The 13818-nt window shown below is 33.9% G+C and overlaps 1 protein-coding gene across 1 annotated transcript in view; it reads left to right on the top strand.

The window, feature by feature from the left end:
* Positions 1–10045: 10045 nt before the first annotated feature.
* The window catches only part of Gsc (goosecoid homeobox), a 54291-nt gene continuing 50518 nt past the window's right edge, over positions 10046–13818 (top strand). Inside the window, exons 1-2 of the mRNA XM_076395775.1 lie at positions 10046–10113; positions 11765–12402. Coding sequence (XP_076251890.1) covers positions 10046–10113; positions 11765–12402 — 706 coding nt within the window. The remainder of the gene's footprint in view (positions 10114–11764; positions 12403–13818) is intronic.

Here is a 13818-nt window from a genome sequence, read left to right as displayed (position 1 = left end):
TCGAATATTAGGTTGACAGTTGAGCGAGCAAGGTCGAACGTTCTTCTTTTTTCGAATAATATATTTTAGAACGATAATACTCTATGACCTGATTTAAGTCATATATAAAAACAGAGTTGGATCAAGATAAATTTAAAATTATTTTTATCTACTTATATTATTACTATTATACTATATATTAATGTTGACAATATTTCGTATTTAATGACACACGAACTATATATTATTTTTTACTTTAATTTGATACACATTAAATTAAGAACACTATAATTTAAAAAACCCGTTTAATGTTATTTGAGTCTTATTCGACTTTAAGATTAGTATATAATTGTTTACATTTTGAATTAATTTGAAACATATTTGGTAGAGTAAATTATCAATTGCAATGGCGATAATTATTTGAATAATGAAAACTTTATATTTTGAGTCAGTAGTTTATTTTTAAAAAAATTAAGTAGACTTTATAATAGCTTAACTTAGGTGCATGAATAACTAATTCACGTGATTTATATTGTGTTTTAACGCACTATAGTTTACTTTGAACGGTTTCTACGGTTTGATTGTCTTAAAGATGCGAACAGAATATCAATATCAAATTGTTCTAAGTTATAACAATCATACCTAAAAAGAAACTTATCAAGAAACTGTTGGAAGTTGCGAGGTTCAGGTATATCCATCATAGAGTTCAGTCATTTCTTCACTCATTATCATTTGATATGGTAATGAAATATGTAATTTTAATTTAAAAATATAATTTGAAGATACAGAATATAATTTCTATTTATACCTTTTGGAGAAACAAATTTATTATTGAGGATACCTACAAGGCTAAGATATGATTTATTATTATTTGTGTTGATTACTTTTCATAATTTGTTTAAATCTGACTACCGTCATATGATGATTAACGTCAAATAAAAACGTTGTCAACTACTGTCAAATGTTGTCATTATATTTTGAAACCTTGTAGATATTAGTTGTTCATTTCTTATTAATTTAAATTATAACTAAAAATATTTTGATAAAATGCGTTTTATAAAATTGAAATATGAAGACAGATTGAACATACATTTACATATAATTAATAATGCTAGTTTACTATCGATATAATCTACTTTAAAATATAATCTGTCAATCATTTCTGTCAGAATTAATTTCGACCTAAAACACTAAAAATATTACCTTTTTGTTTTTTTTTTCAAATTATTTTAGGGTATATTATTTTATTGATTCTAAATTCAAATAATTTAATAAAGTACAATTTATTTTACATTATTTTATGAAATCTAAAAGTTAAGAGAATGTAAATGATTTATAATACTAGTTTATTGTCGAAATGTCATCCCTTTGACAACGAATGTCAACTACCGTCATTAAAGACATAATATTAACCCGATAACAAGAACTATTATTGAGTTTTCACATTTGTTTTGCATAGTTAACTAGATTTTTTCGATTAAATAAATAGTATACACAGTTTTTAGCTATGAACTATAATACATAAACGAACAAAGAGCATCCACGAATCGCTATTTTATTTAATAATTTTAAGTGTCTAAATCGAATGGAAAAGTCGATAGTCCTCCGCGGAGATGCTCAACATCTGCTGTCTCCCACCAGGTTAAAGTTTTACTGGGCGGAGTTCCTATGAAATATGTACGATTGGACGAGGCGGGCTTTTCTCATTTCCTTCGCTAATCCCCTTAATCCTGCGTGATAAAAGCGACAACCAATGCCTGAACCGTAACGGAGAAAGACGTGTCACTGTTTCGCTCACCCTTTCACTTAAATATCACAACAAATGACGGGCCAGTGTGTATTTTTATAGTTATCTATTGTTATATTTATTATTTTGTTTTTTATTATCGTTTTACTATATAATTTAGAGTTATATATTAACTGTTATATAGAAAATTGTGCCCAGACTAGAATAAGTTTTGTTAAGTTATGACGGTTCTGAATTAAAAATAAGTTAAGTTGTTAGGAGTGTGAAATAATAATCCACGTTTTTTACCATTTATTTCTTCTTTAAAATTAAAAATTTAATGTAAAACAAAAATAAATAATAGTGGCGTTGATAAATATATTAATTATATATTATATACGGTGTGTAAGAAATATACGAACAATGATAAATTAATAATACGTAAAATAGTAAACTGGGGAAAAAAGGCTGGGCCTAAAGTTTAACGTGGGCTCCGAACCACGGTATTCAGCATTAAGCCTACCGACTGGCGAGTGACCAACTTTAGAAACCATCCCAGAAGACATCTGGTCTTAACTGGTGGTTACTGGCGTGACTGGGATCATTTTCCTTGTCGGATTTTACACTCTTGCCTAGAACATTCACAATTTTTTTAAACAATCACAAACATACATTTACGGCCGTGACCCAGCAGGATTCGAACCCGCGGCTATCGCAACAGTAGGAGGATCGTCCCATCGCCTTTACCACTGCGCCACTCAAGCCGGCATGATAGAAATTGTTCAACCAGCCTGTTAAAGGCCTGAGGTCAATAAAATTTATTGTTATTTTTGTGGAGATGTAGAAAAAAGTAAATGCGAATCTATAAATGTACAAATTCTGTAGTTATACGAATTAAAATATTAGAAAATAAATGTATAGACTATTCAAAGTTTTTTTAGTAATGCATCATGGATATTTGTGACGTCGAAACATTGCAATGTTGCCGCATCAACTCTGAGTTTCAGTTCAGTTTGGTTTTGACCTACAAGGAAAATTCTAATATAAATAAAATAATTGAACAAAAATGTTCTCAAATAATATTTATTTTCACATTATAGTATATATGAAAAGTACAGTTGATTATACAGCCCCAATAATTAATAGGTAAGAGTTAAAACCTCTTAACACTATTGCATTAAAGAATTTTGCATACGTCTGACAAACGGATGGCAGCCGGTTGTCAGACGTACGCAAATTTTTTTAAAATATTAGTTATTATTACTGCGCTTTATTGAAAATGTTTGTTAGCGGCTCGTTGCCCCGCTAAATATGAGTGTAGATACTGTGAATAACATCGCTGACAAAATGAAGAGTAATACGTTAGATTCACCCCTTAGATTGACCATCTTAATATCTGGCTCTATTCGAGATCAAATTTACGAAATGTATAAGAAGAGTAAGTACACAAACTAATTTATCTATATTAACAAAATTTAATAAAATTATTTTAGAGAAAATTGCCTGTCTGGAAAGTATACATAAAAGAGTTAGATACATGTAGCTTTTTGAGGAAAATGGTGTAAAGATAACCCTCGAAAAGATTTAATGGAACTTCCAGACATTGCCTTAAAAAGAATTCAATTGTTAAAGGTATAAAATAAGCCCAAGGAAGGTAAACTATTTGAATTTGTGTATCTTGATGAAACTTGAATATTTCCAAATGGTTCATTGTGGCACTCTTGGCAAGACAGTAACCAAAAAAGCGTAAAGACAACAAACATTGATGGAAAAATATAAAAGTTATAGCATTCGATTAGGTTTTGTTGGTAATTAATTGCAGATATACTACTGGTCGAGAAGGATATTTAATCAAAAACTGTTTGGATATGTGGAAGGAAGTATTGTCAACCATAACACCTTCGGTTTGGATGAACTCGATAAGACATACAGAGGAAGTAATTGATAAATGATGGAATCGTGAACATGTTTTAGATAGATTAGAAATTAACAGTTTAGTGATTGAATTGGACAATGAGCCGGAAAGTGAAAGTGACTGAAAATTCCATAGACAGAGTAATGAGAGTGGTATAAACTAAATTTATACACATAATTAATTGAATATAACTGTAGAAAATGGTGTTGTAGAGCGTGCAAGATTTGTGTGCACAGATATGATTGTAATTATTCAAAATTGAACATGAGCATTAGGTTAGAATACTATACTAACTTGTAGATATGGTAAAAGGATTAGGCAGAATTCAGTGATTAATTTTATGAAGAATAGTGTACTCAGATAGTAGCAGAAGAAATCAAATATATAGTGATTCCAAAATGACTTGACAAGTAGATACACCATCAAAGGAAATAAGAACTAAACGTAAAAAGGTAAATATGTTCTCGAATGAAAGTAAAATACGTTTCTCAGATATACAATTGTTAATTAGGTGGATTAGGCCTCCAGGGAGATACCACTACATAAAAAACGCGCCTAGAAACTCTACCTCATGGGTGGTGTGGAAAACAGTTCAATGTAAACAAAACAAATCTAACCTACAAACTGTTATACATGGGTTCTTAATTGTAGTTTTAAGTCCTTCGATAAAATATGTATTAGATATACTATAATGTTAAAATAAATTATATTTAATAACATTTTTGTTCAATTATTTTCTTTAGATTAGAATTTTCTTAGATGTCAAAGCGAAACTGAACTAAAACTCAGAGTTGATGCGGCAACATTGCAATGTTTTGTCGTCACAAATATCCATGACGCATTACTAAAAAACTTTGAATAGACATAGCTACCTTTCTAATTTTTATGACACAATCTTTTTACAAACCCATTAAAAATAATATTAAATATTTTATAAATTATTTTTATTTAATTAGGCAACACTATTAGTTAATTAATTTGGGTATGAGTAATGGGTAAAAGCAAAATGGAGTTTTCCGTTTAAATTACATGACAATCGTGTTTTTTTTAATTTATAGTGGTTTTTGTTAAACAACTTCTATTATTTTTAAAAATTGCAGCATAATAAATGTGTTCGTAAAAAAAGAACGTTTCGTTAATGTTCGTAATCCGTACAATCTAGATCTGGCCCTCAATTACTATCTATTTGCGACTTCTGTTGAACATTACTGAAAAGTTATGAAATATTAGTGTCCTGATGAATAAAATTGAATTGTACCTTCAAGTTTATTTATTAGTTAGATTCGAGACCTATTGAGTGAAGTATTAATATAAAATATTAATCTTTAACACTTAATATTAAAATTTATCTATAAAGTCGTATTTTTCTTTAATTAAATTCATCAAGAATTAATTAATTATATAATTTTAATTTTTTTTTATCTTACTGTTCTCTTGTACTTGCATTAATAGACAAGGGTATGGGATTAATATATCAGTATGTTTCCTAAATTAAATTAAGACTAAACTATTTAAGCTAAAGTTAATTAAACACTAATACACAAAAGTTCGTGTGATTTGGTTCGCTTCAATCTTCTGATTTCCTGCGTGTTGTACAGTAGCTGTACTGTTTCCACGTTGTTGTGATTTAGCAACCTTATTTCATATTGTAAGGCGATATCCTGCATAACCTCGTATATCCATCTGATTTCGAGGTCAGCATGCAACTCTCCGTTGGATATGTAGCGATGAGCATTGATAATAAATCGTAGAAGTTTGTTTTGGGTACGTTGGATTATTAGTGTGTTTAATGTTTTAGTGTAACCCCATATTTCTACCCTATAGGGCCAAATTAGCTCTATGGTTGACTTATAAACCAATCTCTTTGATTTTAGGTTAAGTTGAAAGTTGCTTTTTGTCTAACATGATTAACCTTTTATCGATATGTATGCCGAGGTATTTAGCTGATTCTGCTTGAGGAATCGGACATCCGTCAAGTGATATAATTAGGTTTTTGTCATTTCACTGCAACACAATATTAACATGGACATATTTGGAGCTATTAAGCTTTAGTTTTCGAGTTTTAGCTATCTAGTACATCCCCTTACTTACTTAGGTCCGTTTGTAGATCTTATTGACTGCTACATGTACTTTTTCTATAGCGTTAGGCAGAAATATATCCTTTGACAGGAGAACTGTGTCGTCGGCAAATGTTCCAAGTACTGTTTCTTTTGTTGTTGGGATATCAGCAGTTTAGAGTAGATACATGAGTGGCCCCAAGACAATACCTTATGCAACTCAACGCGAAATAGATTTAAGTCTTGAGAATGTCCTTTCAAACGAGACTTTAAATTTTCTTTCAAAAAAATATGATTCCAGTAGTCGATAGTAATTCCGCGGTAGAAATGTCCTTATTTTGTAGATTAATCCCAAATGCCGGTCAAGAATTTGACGACAAAATCAATTATTAAAAAAAAAACAAAAATAAATATTAGATAAATGTTTATAGCGTACGTTGTATACATATTTTAAATTAGAATGGGTAATTACGACCATTATTAAATTATCTAATAATAGAAACTAATAATAATAATAATAGATCTAATTATAGAAACAACGATTGTAGCGACCGCTATGACCCTTTAGGCCACCACGCATTCACCTACAGCAAGTTCAAAGATTGGCAACACGTGTGAAACGGTACCATGCCATTCCCGGCTATAAAAGACCACGATGACGTCTCGCTCTCTTTTCTTTTCTCTACCCCCTTGTAACACTATCACTTCCACAGCACTACCTCCACAGCTCCACAGTACTTCCTCTACCTAACCTAATATTCTGTCCATTGTTCCGTCGACCACATGTTTTTACCAACAAGTATTTCTTCAACTAGTGTTTTTAGTGCTCGTGCAAAATCGTAGTGAGTGTTCGAACAACAATCGCATCGACAGCCACACATTCCGACCGACCGACCAGACGAACATTCCTAATATTGTTACCTAATAAGATAATCATTTTCGGTTAAAACTTTCAGGTTAATTAAATGTAGTATCTTACTGTAGAAATATGTAAAAAAATTGGAAATGAGAAATATAACATCAAGAAAAAATCTGTAACATTTTTGCATCGGTTGATCATGCCCTCTACAGCCCTGATCTCGCTCCCAGCGACTTCTACTTATTTCCGAAATTAAAGCGAAATTGACGGTGGACAGCGATTCGGTAGAGATGAAGAGGTGAAGGAAGCGGCCACCAAGTTCACCGGCGGCTTAGCGGAAGAGTTCTGCGAAGTGCGTATTCAGAAGTGGATAACTCGTCAGGAAAAATGCGTAGAAAAATCTGGAGACTATGCAGAAAAATCGTTTTAAAAAAGTAGAAGCTTTCAGATAGAAATTTTCAGAAATTTTCTTACATCTGAAAAAAATGTGGGAACTTTATTATTTACTTGCCCCTCGTATATACTGATGTATGAATCCAGTACACGCCTTGTTTATGTATTAATGGAAGTACAATAGAACAGTAGTAAGGATGTAATTAATAAAAAAATAATTTCTTCATAAAAATGTTTTACAATATTAGCAAAGTACAATAATTACAGACTAAAAGTAAGTAGAACATCAATAAGCGACACCTTTTTGAAAATCGGGTAAGAATTTGAAGATTTGGCAGCTAATGTGTGAGGGCAGTCGACTCTAAATTATGAACTAAGTTGGTTATAGATAAGGATATATTGGTAAAATATTAAATTAATTAAATATGAAGACTCGAGGATTAATAATGCTCATTTGTGATTGAACAGTCATGCTTCAAAACAACGTATGTTAACTAGTGTCACTGAAAACATAATATTAACCCGCTACTGAGGGATTATTATTCAATATTCGCTGCCTAAGCGACAAAATATGTTAAGAGATAATCCAGGTTCGGACATTAATCTCAGTTTCACACACTATACCACCGATCATCTTGAGACACCCTAAAAAGTATCCATATTAAAAAGCAGAAGCAATCAACTGTACTGGTTAGTCAAAAATAAAAAATTAAAATTCAAAGAGATTAGATCATTAGTCGATCATAAAGTCAATTTAGACCTACAGGGTGCAAATATGGGGTTGCACTAAAATATTAAACCATGTTCTACGATTAATTACCGATGCTGATATTATATAACCAACGAAAGACTACACGATGACCTCGAAATCAAATGGATACATGAGTTGATCCAAGATTTCGCCTTAAAACATGATATAAGTTTGTTAAATCACAGCATTATGGAAGCATTTTTTTCTTTTATTATATTTCCATCATCTTGGAGAGCACACCTTAAAAAGTATCTATATTACAAAGCAAAGCAAGTTAGACTCAAAGGCAATCAACTGTACTGGTTAGTCAAAAATAAAAAATTAAAATTCAAAGAGATTAGATCATTAGTCGATCATAAAGTCAATTTAGACCTACAGGGTGCAAATATGGGGTTGCACTAAAATATTAAACCATGTTCTACGATTAATTACCGATGCTGATATTATATAACCAACGAAAGACTACACGATGACCTCGAAATCAAATGGATACACGAGTTGATCCAAGATTTCGCCTTAAAACATGATATAAGTTTGTTAAATCACAGCATTATGGAAGCATTTTTTTCTTTTATTATATTTCCATCATCTTGGAGAGCACACCTTAAAAAGTATCTATATTACAAAGCAAAGCAAGTTAGACTCAAAGGCAATCAACTGTACTGGTTAGTCAAAAATAAAAAATTAAAATTCAAAGAGATTAGATCATTAGTCGATCATAAAGTCAATTTAGACCTACAGGGTGCAAATATGGGGTTGCACTAAAATATTAAACCATGTTCTACGATTAATTACCGATGCTGATATTATATAACCAACGAAAGACTACACGATGACCTCGAAATCAAATGGATACACGAGTTGATCCAAGATTTCGCCTTAAAACATGATATAAGTTTGTTAAATCACAGCATTATGGAAGCATTTTTTTCTTTTATTATATTTCCATCATCTTGGAGAGCACACCTTAAAAAGTATCTATATTACAAAGCAAAGCAAGTTAGACTCAAAGGCAATCAACTGTACTGGTTAGTCAAAAATAAAAAATTAAAATTCAAAGAGATTAGATCATTAGTCGATCATAAAGTCAATTTAGACCTACAGGGTGCAAATATGGGGTTGCACTAAAATATTAAACCATGTTCTACGATTAATTACCGATGCTGATATTATATAACCAACGAAAGACTACTCGATGACCTCGAAATCAAATGGATATACGAATTGATCCAAGATTTCGCCTTAAAACTGATATAAGTTTGTTAAATTACAGCATTATGGAAGCATTTTTTTCTTTTATTATATTTCCATCATCTTGGAGAGCACACCTTAAAAAGTATCTATATTACAAAGCAAAGCAAGTTAGACTCAAAGGCAATCAACTGTACTGGTTAGTCAAAAATAAAAAATTAAAATTCAAAGAGATTAGATCATTAGTCGATCATAAAGTCAATTTAGACCTACAGGGTGCAAATATGGGGTTGCACTAAAATATTAAACCATGTTCTACGATTAATTACCGATGCTGATATTATATAACCAACGAAAGACTACTCGATGACCTCGAAATCAAATGGATATACGAATTGATCCAAGATTTCGCCTTAAAACTGATATAAGTTTGTTAAATTACAGCATTATGGAAGCATTTTTTTCTTTTATTATATTTCCATCATCTTGGAGAGCACACCTAAAAAAGTATCCATATTACAAAGCAGAGAAGATTAGACTCAAAGGCAATCAACTGTACTGGTTAGTCAAAAATAAAAAATTAAAATTCAAAGACATTAGATCATTAGTCGATCAAAAAGTCAATTTAGACCTAGAGGGTGCAAATATGGGGTTGCACTAAAATATTAAACCATGTTCTACAATTAATTACCGATGCTGATAATACATACCCAACGAAAGACTACACGATGACCTCGAAATCAAATGGATATACGACTTGATCCAAGATTTCGCCTTAAAACATCATATAAGTTTGTTAAATCACAGCATTATGGAAGCATTTTTTTCTTTTATTATATTTCCATCATCTTGGAGAGCACACCTAAAAAAGTATCCATATTACAAAGCAGAGAAGATTAGACTCCAAGGCAATCAACTGTACTGGTTAGTCAAAAATAAAAAATTAAAATTCAAAGACATTAGATCATTAGTCGATCAAAAAGTCAATTTAGACCTACAGGGTGCAAATATGGGGTTGCACTAAAATATTAAACCATGTTCTACAATTAATTACCGATGCTGATAATACATACCCAACGAAAGACTACACGATGACCTCGAAATCAAATGGATATACGAATTGATCCAAGATTTCGCCTTAAAACATCATATAAGTTTGTTAAATCACAGCATTATGGAAGCATTACAGGTACTGGACAACACGCAAGAAATCAGAAGATTGAAGCCAACAAACTACACGAAGTAGTTTACTGTAGAAGTATGTTGTTAGATTCAGCTTAAGTTGATTAGGTAATTATATTAAACAACGGTACAGTAATAATAAATTAATGTGTAAATTGTAAGAGTTAGAGGCACAGGCATATCTAAAGTAAGATGTAATTAAAACAAAATAAAAAAATAATAAGAAATATTTAAGGTCCATTGCGTGGATTGTTGAACCATTTTAACCGATAAATAAAAATATTAATAAAACAAGTCTTATTGTGAGTTAAGTCGGTTATAAATAAGGATGTCTTGGTAATATACTAAATTATTAAAGGACGAAGGCCCAAGAATCAATAATGCTCATTTGTTATTGAACAGTCATGCTTCAAAACAACGTTTGTCAACTAATGTCACTGAAAACATAATATTAACCCGCTACTGAGGGATTATTATTCAATATTCGCTGCCTAAGCGACAAAATATGTTAAGAGATAATCCAGGTCCGGACATTAATCTCAGTTTCACACACTATACCATCGATTTTTTTCTTTTATTATATTTCCATCATCTTGAGACACCTTAAAAAGTATCCATATTACAAAGCAGAGAAGATTAGACTCAAAGGCAATCAACTGTACTGGTTAGTCAAAAATAAAAAAATAAAATTTAAAGGGATTAGATCATTAGTCGTTCATAAAGTCAATTTAGACCTACAGGGTGCAAATATGGAGTTGCATTAAAATATTAAACCATGTTCTACGATTAATTACCGATGCTGATATTAGATAACCAACGAAAGACTACACGATGACCTCGAAATCAAATGGATACACGAGTTGATCCAAGATTTCGTCTTAAATCATGAAACAAGGTTACTAAATCACGATATCATGAAAGCAATACATCTGTTGGACAATAGGCAAGAAATTAGAAGCTTGAAGCTAACAAACTACACGAATTAGTTAGTGTTTGAGTATATTGTTAGCTTCAGCTTAAGTTGATCGGTTTTATTCTAATTTAGTAAATGTATAATGGTGTATTAAACTGGTACTCGTCATGCTTGTCCATTAATGCAAGTACAGCGGTACAGTAATAATAAATTAATTTGTAAATTGTAAGGATTAGAGGCACAGGCATATCTAAAGTAAGATGTAATTAATGCAGAATAAAAATTAATAAGAAATATTTACGGTCCGTTGCGCGGATTGTTGAACCATTTTAACCGATAAATAAAAATATTAATAAAACAAGTCTTATTGTGAGTTAAGTCGGTTATAAATATGGATGTCGTGGTAATATACTAAATTATTAAAGAACGAAGGCCAAAGAATCAATAATGCTCATTTGTTATTGAACCTTCATGCTTCAAAACAACGTATGTCAACTGGTGTCACTGAAAACATAATATTAACCCGCTGGCGAGAGATTATTATTCAATATTCGCAGACATTAAATAAAATATCGGTTAATACGCTGCCTAAGCGACAAAATACGTTAAGAGATAATCCCGGTCCGGACATTAATCCCAGTTTCACACACTATACCTCCGATTTTTTTCTCCTTGATTATATTTCCATCATCGTCCTGGAACACACCCTAAAAAGTACCCATATCACGATGCCGTACGGAGAGAGCATAATGCCTTTAATTTGAATAACTAGCCGATTACCGATACACGCCCCAGCAGATATCGCGAAAGGGACAAACGACGCGTCCTCCTCCTTCCCCTCGCCATATTAGCACGTTTTACCACCTCGGTCCCCCCGTCACACCCGTTCCCATTGGCCGTCGAAGGCCAATCGGACGCCGTGATGGGCGTGGCCGCGCCTCTCTCGGATTCCGGGCGACGGTGTCGACAGAAATGGGACCCGATTTCCATCCGAAGACGGTCCGACGTGGTGGTGGCGGCTGGACGAAAAGACGAGGTCGCTACGCTGGCTAACGTTAAACGCGAGACGGGCGATTTGGGCGACTGGTGCGAGTCCAGCGGGGCCGAGGATTACGGCGAGGAGGATCCGTTCGGCAGCAGGATGGTGGAGACGTCCGCGCCGCAGGGCTCGGTGTTGCCGCAACACTTCATGTTCCTGAACCAGATGAACGAGGGCTTCAAGCCGGTGTACCGGAAGGCGGGCTCGCCGACGACGGCGTCCACCGCGAGCGGCGGCAGTTCGCTGTTCACGATCGACAGCATCCTGGCGAGGCCCAGGCCGACCACGTCGGCGGTGCCGAGACCGCCGGTGTTCCAGGGGCATCCCGGCGGGTTCGGGTTCGGGCATATAGCGGCGGCGAGCGCGGGATTCGGTACGGCCTCGGCGGAATTTCTGGGTAAGTTTGTAATACATCACTTAATTTTGTATGCCATGACTGTTATCTGTTAGCCAGTATTTCATGCCTGGAGAACGACACGAGATTTTAAGTTTATACTTTAAAATATATCACTCATCGCTTGATTCCGTATGTAAAGACTCAACAGCACTCATATTGAGGGTTTTTCGTAGTAATATCAAGTACTATTTCTCCAATATGTTAGTCGGTAATGCAATTTCATGTCAAGCGAACGATATGACGAGGCTTTTGGGTTTATATAATTAAATATATTGGGGAAAAAACAACTTTTTCCTTAAGAATTCCAATTCAAATATATCTCACGGTAATAAAAATACACTTTGTACTTTTTAACACCCTTGATACTTTAACGATCTGCCATATATTTCATTAAATATGCTCAGACAATCTTCATTTATTACCATTGTATATTACTTAAATGGCACACGACACTTTATTTGAAAGCTTTAGACGTCCTAGCAGTACTCCATAGTTGGAATCCATTTATTTATTTATTTATTTATTTTTTTGTTCTGGCCTAAAAATCAGGCGGTGGAATGCATGACGCATACCTGGTCGCGGAGACTTGTCCTGGAGTGACAAGTTGGACCGGGTTATGTGGGACTGCCTCTGGGCTTACCAATACACTAAACCGAAACCGCCTCACAGTTGACCCCTGTGGATCACTACTGCTACTGCATTAAATTTGGGGATATGGCACCCGCTGATCGGGCAGCCGTTATTGGGCACGAGGGCCCGGCGATTCTATTGATTCGCGAACCTAAGTTAACACACAACTGGATACTGTTGTATGGGGGCAAAAGTTATGACTGTAGTGACGGATGAGGTCGTTTCATCCTGGAAAAGGGAAGGGAGCTTAGCAATGACGCGGTGCTAAGCTCCCAGCATGTCGACCAGCTCGCGAACAAGCGCGTTTTCAAAAGAACTTGTGCTAAGTTGTTGTTTGTGGAATGATTGAGATATGAAGTGCTTGATTTCTGGAGTGTCCGTTTCCCTATGAATTTGATTATTTCTGTCAAACCATGGAGCGTTTAATATTCTCCTGAGGAGCTTATTTTGGAAAACTTGAAGCCGTTTGACCTGGTTGGGTGTAACAAACTTGAAGTAGACACTAGATCCGTAGAGGAGTATGGGCCGAATTAACATCTTGTAAAATAAGCATTTGATGGAGATGGGAAGTCTGCTAGAAGGGCAGATCAGAGAAGATAGCAGGTTTGCTATCCCCGAACCTTTTGAATGCCAACCGAACCGCCGGTCGAAGTGAAGACCTAGGTACGTGACGTTATCCAGCCATGGAATTATTGCGGTGTCGATCTTAAGTTGCGAGACGCGCAGTGCGTACCGCTTCTTATGGAAAATGATGGCCTGGGTTTTCAGGGGGTTGATTTGCAACCT

The sequence above is a fragment of the Rhynchophorus ferrugineus genome, unplaced genomic scaffold, assembly GCF_030347505.1.
Source record: "Rhynchophorus ferrugineus isolate W39M unplaced genomic scaffold, kcgeb_rfMv2 rfM2, whole genome shotgun sequence".
In the NCBI taxonomy this organism is placed as follows: Eukaryota; Metazoa; Arthropoda; class Insecta; order Coleoptera; family Curculionidae; genus Rhynchophorus; species Rhynchophorus ferrugineus.
Note: the sequence above shows the minus strand (reverse complement) of the source record. Positions and strands in the feature narration are given on the sequence as shown.